This window comes from Capra hircus, unplaced genomic scaffold, assembly GCF_001704415.2.
Source record: "Capra hircus breed San Clemente unplaced genomic scaffold, ASM170441v1, whole genome shotgun sequence".
In the NCBI taxonomy this organism is placed as follows: domain Eukaryota; kingdom Metazoa; phylum Chordata; class Mammalia; order Artiodactyla; family Bovidae; genus Capra; species Capra hircus.
In genome coordinates, this window is record NW_017216360.1 from 1 (window position 1) to 13,237 (window position 13,237).

At 49.2% G+C, this 13,237-nt stretch overlaps 1 protein-coding gene across 1 annotated transcript; it reads right to left on the bottom strand.

Annotated features, from left to right (window-relative positions):
• Window positions 1-7,978: 7,978 nt before the first annotated feature.
• Window positions 7,979-13,231, bottom strand: LOC108635462 (tumor necrosis factor receptor superfamily member 10B-like; the record flags this gene model as incomplete). Its single annotated transcript, XM_018045590.1, has 5 exons — window positions 13,183-13,231; window positions 11,332-11,443; window positions 10,280-10,497; window positions 9,193-9,251; window positions 7,979-8,043 (listed from the first exon to the last, which is right to left on the bottom strand). Coding segments are annotated over exons 3-5 (323 nt in total), but the record flags the coding sequence as incomplete, so codon positions are not given.
• Between the last annotated feature and the right edge of the window lie 6 nt (window positions 13,232-13,237).

Consider the following 13,237-nt stretch of genomic DNA (forward strand, 5'->3'; position numbering starts at 1 on the left):
AGTAGGAAATGGCAACTCACTCCAGTATTCTTGCCTGGAGAATCCCATGGAGACAGAGGAGTCCGGTAGGCTTTAGTTCGGGGGTCGCAAAGAGTCAACACGACTGAGCGACTAAGCACCCACCAGAAAGCAACAAGGAGTCAAGTTGGCCAGGAGGAGACACCCCCGTCCGAGGTCAGGGGTGGTGGCCGAGAGGAGCTACCCGCGTCCGAGGTCAGTGTCAGTCGGGGAGGCCAGGAGAAGCCACCTCGCGCCTGAGGCCAGGGGTGGCACCTGAGGGCGGAGCCAGGGCGGCACCTGGGAGGAGCCACCCAAGGCCAGGGCGGCGGCCGGGAGGAGCAACCCCAGAAGCGGTGGCCAGCCAGGCACGGAGGGCCTAGAGGAGCTATCCCACATTGAAGGTCAGGAACGGCGGCTAAGGAGATACCCCTCGTCCAAGGTAAGGAGCAACGGCTGTGCTTTGCTGGAGCGGCCGTGAAGAGATACCCCACGCCCAAGGTAAGAGAAACCCAAGTAAGATGGTAGGTGTTGCAAGAGGGCATCAGAGGGCAGACACACTGAAACCATACTCACAGAAAACTAGTCAATCTAATCACACTAGGACCACAGCCTTGTCTAACTCAATGAAACCAAGCCATGCCTGCGGGGCAACCCTGCGGGTCATGGTGGAGAGGTCTGACAGAATGTGGTCCACTGGAGAAGGGAATGGCAAGCCACTTCAGTATTGCCTTGAGAACCCCATGAACAGTATGAAAAGGCAAAATGATAGGATACCAAAAGAGGAACTCCCCAGGTCATTAGGTGCCAATATGCTACTGGAGATCAGTGGAGAAATAACTCCAGAAAGAATGAAGGGATGGAGCCAAAGCAAAAACAATACCCAGCTGTGGATGTGACTGGTGAGAGAAGCAAGATCCGATGCTGTAAAGAGCAATATTGCATAGGAACCTGGAATGTCAGGTCCATGAATCAAGGCAAATTGGAAGTGGTCAAACAAGAGATGGCAAGGGTGAACGTCGACATTCTAGGAATCAGCGAACTAAAAGGACTGGAATGGGTGAATTTAACTCAGATGACCATTATATCTACTACTGTGGGCAGGAATCCCTCAGAAGAAATGGAGGAGCCATTATGGTCAACAAAAGAGTCCAAAAATGCAGTACTTGGATGCAGTCTCAAAAACGACAGAAAGATCTCTGTTCGTCTCCAAGGCAAACCATTCAACATCACAGTTATCCAAGTCTATGCCCCAACCAGTAATGCTGAAGAAGCTGAAGTTGAACGGTTTTATGAAGACCTACAAGACCTTTTAGAACTAACACCCAAAAAAGATGTCCTTTTCATTCCAGGGGACTGGAATGCAAAAGTAGGAAGTCAAGAAACACCTGGAGTAACAGGCAAATTTGGCCTTGGAATGTGGAATGAAGCAGGGCAAAGACTAACAGAGTTTTGCCAAGAAAATGCACTGGTCATAGCAAACACCCTCTTCCAACAACACAAGAGAAGACTCTACACATGGACATCACCAGATGGTCAACACCGAAATCAGACTAATTATATTCTTTGCAGTCAAAGATGGAGAAGCGCTATACAGTCAACAAAAACAAGACCAGGAGCTGACTGTGGCCTCAGGTCATGAACTCCTTATTACCAAATTCAGACTCAAATTGAAGAAAGTAGGGAAAACTGCTAGACCATTCAGGTATGACCTAAATCAAATCCTTATGATTATACAGTGGAAGTGAGAAATAGATTTAAGGGCCTAGATCTGATAGATAGAGTGCCTGATGAACTATGGAATGAGGTTCGTGACATTGTACAGGAGACAGGGATCAAGACCATCCCCATGGAAAAGAAATGCAAAAAAGCAAAATGGCTGTCTGGGGAGCCTTACAAATAGCTGTGAAAAGAAGAGAGGTGAAAAGCAAAGGAGAAAAGGAAAGATATAAGCATCTGAATGCAGAGTTCCAAAGAATAGCAAGAAGAGATAAGAAAGCCTTCTTCAGCGATCAATGCAAAGAAATAGAGGAAAACAACAGAATGGGAAAGACTAGAGATCTCTTCAAGAAAATTAGAGATACCAAGGGAACATTTCATGCAAAGATGGGCTCGATAAAGGACAGAAATGGTATGGACCTAACAGAAGCAGAAGATATTAAGAAGAGGTTGCAAGAATACACAGAAGAACTATACAAAAAAGATCTTCACGACCCAGATAATCATGATGATGTGATCACTAATCTAGAGCCAGACATCTTGGAATGTGAAGTCAAGTGGGCCTTAGAAAGCATCACTATGAACAAAGCTAGTGGAGGTGATGGAATTCCAGTTGAGCTGTTTCAAATCCTGAAAGATGATGCTGTGGAAGTGCTGCACTCAATATGCCAGCAAATTTCGAAAACGCAGCAGTGGCCACAGGACTGGAAAAGGTCAGTTTTCATTCCAATTCCAAAGAAAGGCAATGCCAAAGAATGCTCAAACTACCGCACATTTGTACTCATCTCACATGCTAGTAAAGTAATGCTCAAAATTCTCCAAGCCAGGCTTCAGCAATACGTAAACCGTGAACTCCCTGACATTCAAGCTCGTTTTAGAAAAGGCAGAGGAACCAGAGATCAAATTGCCAACATCCGCTGGATCATGGAAAAAGCAAGAGTTCCAGAAAAACATCTATTTCTGCTTTATTGACTATGCCAAAGCCTTTGTCTGTGTGGATCACAATAAACTGTGGAAAATTCTGAAAGAGATGGGAATACCAGACCACCTAATCTGCCTCTTGAGAAATCTGCATGCAGGTCAGGAAGCAACAGTTAGAACTGGAATGGAACAACAGACTGGTTCCAAATAGGAAAAGGAGTCTGTCAAGGCTGTGTATTGTCACCCTGCTTATTTAACTTCTATGCAGAGTACATCATGAGAAACGCTGGACTGGAAGAAGCACAAGCTGGAATCAAGATTGCTGGGAGAAATATCAGAAACCTCAGATATGCAGATGACACCACCCTTATGGCAGAAAGTGAAGAGGAGCTAAAAAGCCTCTTGATGAAAGTGAAAGGGGAGAGCGAAAAAGTTGGCTTAAAGCTTAACATTCAGAAAACTAAGATCATGGCATCTGGTCCCATCACTTCATGGGAAATAGATGGGGAAACAGTAGAAACAGTATCAAACTTTATGTTTTTAGGGCTCCAAAATCACTGCAGATGGTAACTGCAGCCATGAAATTAAAAGACGCTTACTCCTTGGAAGAAAATTTATGACCAACCTAGATAGTATATTCAAAAGCAAGACATTACTTTGCTGATTAAGGTCTGTCTAGTCAAGGCTATGGTTTTCCCTGTGGTCATGTATGGATGTGAGAGTTGGACTGTGAAGAAGGCTGAGCGATGAAGAATTGATGCTTTTGAAGTGTGGTGTTGGAGAAGACTCTTGAGAGTCCTTGGACTGCAAGGAGATCCAACCAGTCCATTCTGAAGGACATCAGCCCTGGGATTTCTTTGAAGGAATGATGCTAAAGCTCAAACTCCAGTATTTGGCCACCTTATGCGAAGAGTTGACTCATTGGAAAAGACTCTGATGCTGGGAGGGATTGGGGCAGGAGGAGAAGGGGACGACCGAGGATGAGATGGCTGGATGGCATCATGGACTCGATGGACGTGAGTCTGAGTGAACCCCAGGAGATGGTGATAGACAGGGATACCTGGCGTGCTGCGATTCATGGGGTAGCAAAGAGTCAGACACGACTGAGCAACTGAACTGAACTTCACGTTTCTTGAAGGTTCTCATTAGTAAAGTACACAGTAAACGTGTAAATATGAACAAACACTGACAGGGCTGATACTTTCGATGGGCACTCAAGGAAGTCTTCTGAGAAAGGGACAAGTGACCTGACACTCGACTATTCATTCTTTTAAACTGTTTCACAAACGCGCACGCTCTCTGTAATATACAGGTGACAGCTTCAATCCGTGCTGTGCCTTGTTTACTTGTTTGAGCTGTGCAGACTCCTCACCGCGGCACACAGGCTCCTCTGGCTGTGACGCGCAGGCTCCACAGCACACGGGCTCAGGAGTCGCGGAGCACGCGCTTAGCTGTGGTATGTGGGATCTCAGTTCCCCAACCAGAGATGGAACCCGGGCTCCTTGCATTGGAGTGCAGAGTCTTAACACCGAACCACCAGGGAAGTCCCAAGAATTCCTTTCTGTCTCCTGGGGATGAAGGCAGAGTGTCCTGCACAGAAGGAACAGCAAAGACAGGAAACACCTGACTCCCAGGACAGGGAGGGGCATCAGGGCCAGAGGGAGGCAGCACCAAGAGCAGGGGGGGCGGCCCTTCTACAGACACACGTGACCTCCACGCACTGTGTCCATTGTACCTACATTTTAGGCAATTCCAGTTTTGACCACACCAGTCACATCAACCTTAGGGAAGACAGCATACAGGCCTTGAGATGGACTAGACCAAAAACCTCCCTGAGCATTGCTTCTGCCATTAAATTATCCTGCAGTGATTGGAATACTATGGAGAAGGATTTAGCAGAAGTAAAAAAAAATTTTTTAATTAAAAAAAATACAAAACCTAATATAGCAGGCATTTTAGGTCAGTTCTCACAGTATTTAAGAATCAGCATTTCTGTGTCTTTTCTGCAGAAAGTCAAAGCTTACAGAGGGGCTGAGATCCTTAGTTAGCCAATTTAAACACAAAAAGCCAATTCTGGGCTCAGAGCACCAGTATCAAGGGGGCCCCATCTAGTGCGGAGCAAGCCAACACTGAACATAACCCAGGAGCCCGTCCATTCTTCCTCCCAGAAACCACGGCAGATCCCTGTCCTCTCTTCCTTGAGCCCGATGGAATGAAGGTCACTGATAACAGAAACTATCTGACACTCACATCTAACCCACGTCCCACCCTAACCTCCCAGAGGAGCAGGAGGAAGCCCGGGGAGTGACAGCCCAGTTCACGGTCACCAGACACAGCACGGGGGGCCACTTCTCCTCCCTCTCTGCTCACTTGTTAGCATCTCCCTATAAAAAATACAAATATTCACCCAACTATAAAGTTGACATGTTTAAAGCCTGGACCCTAAAGAGGTCGCCAGGCAATCCCAAAGTGGTCAAATTCCCCCAGCAGTGGGCTTGCTCTCCTTCATTGTTGTTGCTGTTTTGTAGGTTTTTGTGTGTTTGTTTTTGCCTCATGGCTTGTGGGATCTTACTTCCTGATCAGGGATTGAACTCAGGGCTCTCAGCGCAGAGTCCTAACCACTGAACATCAGGGAATGCCCTCCTTTTGTATTTCTAATTGCTTTGCATTGCCAGTGCTCAACCAGGTAGCCCACATAAACCTAGAAATCATATTTGCAAAATGTTTTTCTACACATATAAATATATGCACAAACATTAAAAGTACAAAGACATACAAGATGTTTGCTCTTTAATGATGTATATCACAAGTTACGGGGCCTCCCTGGTGGATCAGTCAGTAAAGAGTCTGCCTGCAGCGCAGGAGATCCAGGCTCCATCCCTGGGTAGGGAAGAGCCCCTGGAGAAGGAAAAGGCAACCCACTCCAGTATTCTTGCCTTGGAGAAACCCCATGGACAGAAGAGCCTGGTGGGCTACAGTCCATAGGGTCGCAAAGAGTTGGACATGACTCAGTGACTAACACTTTCATTATAAGTTACATCATTAAATGCATACCTATTACCATGAATGACAAATTTCAAACCAATACAAATAAAACTAGAAGCCTATTAGGAGTGTGTCCTGAGCTGAAAGACTGAGGTCCTCAGTCAGGGCACAGCAGAGCCTGTCTCACTTTCTCATAAACATGTTAATACTTTTCCTGAGTTCAGCAGGCCCTCTTGAATGGTCTCTTTTGTCACTCTTTGCCCAGCATTTCCAAGGCATCCATCAGGGTGTTGACTGAGGTCCTCTGTCCCTTCTTGGTGACTGGCAGTATTTCACGCAAGCATCCGGAGAGACCCAGGCCTATTCTCTGCCCACAAGGATCTCATTTCATGTGAGGCCCAACTGCCTCAGGAGCAAATCACAGACGTCACAAGGAAAAGATAGCTGCAAAGTCACATGAAGAACAGCTTCAGGCCTAGGTTGGGGAAAGTCACAGACACAGAGATGGAACAGGCTTTCACAAAGGCAGAGGACCCTCAATTCAGGCCTTCACTTCAGGATGGGAACCGAGGAGCTCCCCCTGCTGGTAAGCCTGCTGCTCTGCGCCCCTGACCTGCTTCCAGCAGCAGAGAAGCAAGCCACAGGGGCACTGGGCATTGGGCTTCGCCAGCACCAGAGCAGCTGGGGCAGCCCAGGCCAGCAGGGAGTCCTGCCCTAAGCAGGGGGTTGAGGGCCCATCTGGAAGAGGAGACTGCTGTCACAGAGGGAGAAGGCATCCGTGATAGGAGACAGAGGGTGGACAGCGAGGGGCAACAGACCTCAGAGGAGGGCGCCTGCCTTTCTCAGGAGGGTGAGGCCCCCTGGCTGCCACCTCTGCACTGGGGACAGAGCAGAGGCCTGGAGGGAGGAAGGTCTCCGGCCTCACAGCCCGCTCGGCCTCACTGGCCTGACACTCTGGTAGAGGCTGGATGGGGACAGACTCTGAGCAAGAATTTAAATCATAAATGGAGCAAACACCACCCGCCTCATGCACTGTGCTGCAGATTCAGTGCTGTGTGTGTGAAATGCTGTGCACACCACCATCCACAGTACATTAAGGAGGGCACCCAACACAAGTTTATATTCTCTAACAGTTACCTGAAAACATGAAAAATAACAATACTAGTTTTCATAAATATGGGTACTAATTCAAAGTATTCTAAAAAATTTCATTTCAATATGTAATATAGATAGCTAATGGGAAGTTGCTTTATAACGCAGAAAGCTCAATCTGGTGCTCTGTGATAACCTAAGGGAGGTGGGATGGGGGCGTTGGAAGGAGGCTCAAGAGGGAGGGGATATATGTGTACCTATGGCTGGTTCATGTTGCTGTACAGCAGAAACAAGCACAACATTGTGAAGCAATTATCCTCCAATTAAAAGTTAAAATTTTTTTCACTGCAATAGGTAGTGTTAGTTGCTCAGTTGTGTGTCTACTCTTTGTGACTTCATGGACTGTAGCCCGTCAGGGTCCTCTATCCATGAGATTCTCCAGGCAAGAATACTGGAGGGGGTTGCCATTCCCTTCTGCAGGGGAAATTTCTGACCCAGGGACTGAACCCTGTTCTCTTGCATTACCGGCAAATTCTTTACCATCTGAACCACCAGGGAAGCCCCTCAACATGTAATCAATATACAAAAAAAAAAAAAACAAAACTGTTAAGGAGACAAATTACAGTCCTTTTTTCTACCAACTCCTTGAACTACAGTATCGAGTTATATACTACAGCTCATCAGGTTTAGCCACAGTTCAGGTGCTCCACGGGCCTTCCCAGGCGGCGCCAGTGGTAAAGAACCTGCTTGCTAATGCAGGAGATGTAAGATGTGGGTTTGATCCCTGGGTTGGTATGATCCCTGGAGGAGGGCAAGGTAACCCACTCCAGTATTCTTGCCTGGAGAATCCCATGGACTAAGGAGCCTGGCAGGCTACAATCCATGGTGTTGCAAAGAGTTGGACATGATTCAAGAGACTTCGAATGCATGGACAGGGGCTCCACAGCCTCCCTGGGCCAGTGGGTGCCCTGCTGGACAGCACAACCTCTCGATGTCTCAGAGCGGGTCAACGTGGCCCTGAGCAACCAGGGAGGAGAGAGGATGGTAGAGGAGGGAAGGACAGAGAGGTGATGGGGGCCACTGTTAGAGGACAGAGGGGTGCAGGGTGGAAAAAGAGGAGGGGGCAGGGAGGGAATTAGAGTCCTGATGGTTCAGGGACAAGCCATCCCTCTCTGAGTTGCCCTAACAGCTATGGAGACAGAAATCAGGACAGTGTCCCTCCTCCCTCCACTCCTGATCCACTGCCCAGGAACAAAACACTCACTTTGAGTGCATCTGTTGGAACAGCAGCCATCTTCTCCGCTGAGATCCTTCAGGTGCTGCTGGTTCCTGTAAAACACAATGGAGAGCAGCCTTGGTCTTAACCGGAGCGCTAGATTACAGAACTGAGCCTAGTAAACATCTTTCTGAAATTCTGGCAGATGCAGCCATAAGCAAAACAAAACCCATGCAGGATCTTTGAAGGGAGCGAACAAAGAGTCATTATTTTATATATGATTGTATTCTTATAAAATCTAATGGTTCAACAATAATACTGAAATGTGAATGTGTGGAAGGATGAATGTTAAAAATGATGACAATAAATTCTATAATGAATTATGAGTTGGATAAACTCATAAGGTTATAGAACATTGTAATACAAAGACACAGCCTCAACAAGAAATGAGCAATTTACCAAAGAAAAACACACATGGAGTTGAGGTATTATAAACTCTTAAGTTAAAATGCTAACTTTTTTCATAAGAAAAATATAGAATAGCTAAAAGATCTCAATTCCTCCTAGATTAATTTATAAATTAAGGTAATACTCAAAAACCTCAAAATTACTAAAACGATATGATCCCAAACTGTAAATGTCTCTGTATGTGTGTGTGTATGTATACATGCATAATATATATATGTTTAGTCATTCAGTCATGTCTGACTATTTGAGACCCCCTGGACTGTAGCCTGCTGGCCTCCTCTGTCCATGGCGATTCTCCAGGCAAGAATACTGGAGTGGGATGCCATGCCCTCCTCACATATATATATATATATATATCAACACACACACACACGCACACACATATACATAGTGAAAATACTTCTATATGTTGACAAAAATTTTACTTCAAGTAGATTCAACTTAATAATACTTTTGAAAAAAATGTGAAATTCCTACTATGATGAGGAATGGCTTAAAAGTATGTAACAGTCACACAGAAAAACATTACGTAGCGCTGACTCCATCACTGGGTCAGTCATGGGAGGAGTGATCACCCTTCGGTTGCCCGGGTCTAGATGAGGGATGTGGTGACAAGACAGATGATAAACAGCATCAGAGCTGCCGGTGGACCAGAACAGGGGGTGGGGCTCCTCCCTCCATGCCCGGGTCTCCCTCCATCACCACCTCCCAGAGGAGAGGAGACCTGACCCATTGCCGCTCCCTGTCTCTACCACAGTCCCAAGCAAGCAGAAGGGCCAGAGCCCCACACTCACCAACAGACAGCCTGCCTGCTGCATCTCGGGACTGGGCGTTATCCTGTCAGCTTCTCTTCCTGCCAAGGACCAGAATGGAAAGTGAATCTCCATTGGTCAGCCTGTTGTTGTGTGCATGGTCCAGAGCCCAGACCTCTTGGGGGACATAAGTGCCAGAAAAGGGCCTTGAGAAAGCAAGGCACTGACCCAGGAGTCACAAAACCCACAAACCTCTACAGCTTCTGGGGGGACACAGTGGGTTCTGCTTTCCCACCTACTCCTGTGCTGTGTCCCCCAGGTGGGCACAGACTCAGCACATCTGGGCTCTGCTGATGGCACCCAGACTCTGGTGTGATGGCTAAGGGGAACTGAGTACCCCTGCCTGACACCCCCCATGCCCAGTGCTGCAGAGTGAGGGTGTCTCAAACAGTAAGGACAGGGCCAGCGCTGCGACCAGCCTTAGGCCAGCTCTCAGCAGGCCAGTCTCCCTCCTACATTCAGCCTAGAGCCCTCAGGCAGTTGAGGGAGTCAGGGAAAACAGCATAGGGCAAACCGAGGACCACGTCCACCCTGGGCCTTGTTGTGGGGCGGAAGCAGTTACTGAGGGTCTGATGCTGCCGATGCTGGAGAAACCGATCACCTTGTGCCAGCACTCATCAGAGAGACCGAGGGAGAGAAGAGACAACCACTGAGTGGTGGGGAGGGCCCTCTTGCCGCACCTCCCTTCCCAGGGACAGGGCGCAGGGTGGGGGCTCAGACACTGAACAAAAAGCCCCGGGCCTGTGACTGCAAGCGGGACACTCTGAGTCTGGAGAACCCTCAGGGAGGAGACGAGAAGGGAGAAAATGAAGTAAAATGAAACCCATGTAAAATCTCTGTGCAGTGCTACTGAACCACCCTCTTCTCCTGCCTCTTCCCACCAGACTCGGCCAGGGGGAAGAGGGACCGTCAGCTGAGTTGGGGGCCAATGTGATCATGGTTTTGCAGAACCAGGTGAGGTGGGAGGGGTTTCCTGGGGAACAAGATCAGAGACAAGCCAGGAGGAACAGGAGGATTGGGGAGAGGGAGGAGGGAGCCAGCACCTCCTCCTTCCCTTCTAGAACCTCACCGTTAAAGAAGCACCATACCACACATCCGACTAGGACAATGGTGATTCCAGATACAATTCCAATCACCAGCCTTGAAGTGCCTGAGGAGGGGGAGGGAGTTCCTAGCTCTCCAGGAACTGGGGCCTCCCCATGGGCCAGGGTACCTGATTCCTGGTCCACACACTTGATGTTGCTCCAGGGGTTACAGTGCGTGACCATGACCTTCCCATCAGGGCACCTGGGTACAGACACAGGGATGATGTAGGGGACCCATCAGGGACAGCTGGCTGGATGAGGAGAAAGAGGGGGCAGCCTCCCATCCTGGATCCCCTGACAAGACAGTGGAGGGGGGACAGGCTCTTGCTGTCTGCAGGGGAGGGTCCCCTCACTCCCCCTCACTGGGTGGGAGAAGGATCCAGGATTGTGTACTGCAGCCCCCAGACTCCTACTGAGTGTTCAGAGCTGTCCTTCAGGAACTCAGCTTCCTCTGCAAGGCCCACCTGGCCTCCCTGGGCTGCATGCAAAGCTCCGTGACAGGGGGAGGGTGCCTCATCCAGGTCAAGATCAGAAGAGTTTGGGCACAAGTTTGACTCATCCTCCAGTCAAACTTGACTATGAGGCCCTCTCATCCACCTGTTGACTCTTCCTACCAATCTCAGCCAACACTGGAGCATCAGAGGATAGTGAATTACTACTGGCCCCTGAGTCCCCCAGTAGGAAAGATTCAGGTGCTACTGGAGAACAAGGGGCTGGGTGTGAGGCCTGTCAAGTTGGGTCCAGTTTTATAGGAACCTTGAAGGAGCACACACGTGGCCTCATCATGACTTCTGTCTGCTGTCAGCACTTCCGTCTTTCTAGGCCCTTCCCGAGGAGATGTGGGAAGGGGCCACTGAGAAAGCCGTGCAGGACAAACGGCGGTGGTAGGGAGCGCTGCTGCAGGCTCAGGAGACCCCACAGGCACAAGGGAGCTCTGAGAGCTGGGAGGGGCTTCACGGCAGCAGGGGAGAGAAATGGGTACAAGGAAACTGGGGTGTCCTGTGGGTTGGAAGCCCCCCAGGCTCCTATGTCTCACCCGGTGCTGCATTTTTGACAGAATTCAGGTGCATCTTCTCCACGGAAAGTGCCAGGTTTGCACTGACACTCAGTGTCCTTGGTGGGGGTGCAGCGATTTTTTTCTTCTTCTCCTAGAGACCAAAGATAAGGTTCTGAGGGTGTGTTTCCCTCATATGTCTCTCACCCCTTCTTCACCACCCAGATCTCCATCCACTCAGTTCAAGAAGTAATTCGGAGGGCTTCCTGGCTGGTCCAGTGGTTAAGAATCTGCCTGTCAAAGCAGGGGACACAGGTTGCATCCCTGTCCAGGGAAGACCCCACATGTTGCGGGGCAGCTAAGCCTGTGAGCCACAGCTACTGCTCCTGTGCTCTAGGGCCTGTGCACCACGATGAGAAGCAGCAAGGAGCAGACCCCTCACCACAACTAGAGAAAGCCCTTGTTCTGCAACAAAGACCCAGAGCAGCCAAAAATAAATGCATTAATCTTTTTTAAGTAATTTTGGGGTCATTTTCTGTGGCAACACACATAGACCATCCATAGAACAGCCACTGTTCACGTGTCACCAACAGAGGCATACAAAAGGGACTGGGCATCATTACGGATTGCATCCAGGTTGGGAAGAAAAAAGTTTTAGATCACAAATGAGGAGCAAGAAGTGGGGTGGGGTGAGGTGTAATCTGAGACGCTGTGGATGGAGAGGAACCCTTGGGTGATGTCCCAACGGGTGATGCCCTGCTGGAGAGGCAGAGGGACCTCAGGTCATGAAGGCTGAGAGAGGCTGAGACCCCAGAGCGAGGGCATGGCGCCCACAGGAGCCTGGCCCAGGATCAGACACATCACACAGCTCAAACCCAGCCCTGCCCCACTCCCCAGGCCTTCTGCACTGTTACCATCCAGCCCCTCCATCAAGGGACACGTTATTCCCCTCTTTCCAGCTGATGTCTGAAGGACTTCCCTACCAGCTGGCATGCGTCATGAAAATAACTTCTGTTTTCATTTATTTTACTGACCTAAGACAAGCTGAAGACCTAGCTGGCTGGAAATCAGGTTTCTGACTCCTCGTCCCTTTTAAATCCCATCTCATCACCCAGCACCCTAACCGCAGGCACAGGGGACCACAGGTTCTGGACCTGATTTGCAATCATGCAAGGTAGGCAAGAAGGGAGGGTGTTTGAATGATTGTGTAGTCTATCCATCGGCGCACAGGGCACAACCTCCACTGGCTTCTTCCATATAGAATCCTGGGAAGGAAGGGAAAAGCTGGTGAGTAAACCACAACAGGATTCCCTGAGGCTGGCAGTGTGGCTGGGGAGGCCTCTTTTGCCATCTGTGGAATCCACAAGGGGAACTCTCCTCAACCGGGCTTTCATCTTTTGATTCTTCATCTAACACATACCCTAGACATACCCTAGACCAGTACTGCCAACAGAAATATATTACAAGCCACACATCCAAGTCACATTCACAGCTGGCACATTAAACAGTGAAAAGAAAGGTCAGGGGCTTTCCTGGTGGCTCAGAGGGAAAGAATCTGCCTGCCTATGCAGAATACATGGGTTCGATCCCTGGTCTGGGAAGATCCCACATGCTGCGGAGCAGCTGAGCCCGGGTGTCACAAATCCTGAGCCTGTGCTCTGCAGCTCGGAGCCACAACTACCGAGCACACCTGCTGCGACTCCTGAAGCCCATGCGCCCGAGAGCCTCTGCTCGGGAACAAGAGAAGCCTCCCCAGGGAGAAGCTCAAGCACCGCAACTGGAGAGGAGGCCACACTCTCCACAACTAGAGAGAGCCCATGCAGCAGCAAAGCCTCAGCACAAAATAAACGCATAGACATGGAGACAGGGTTGGAGACCAGTCTTAGAATCTACCTGGTAGACATAACTTCTGTTGGAGGCTCCCTTCCAGTGGGGCTGATGACTGCTG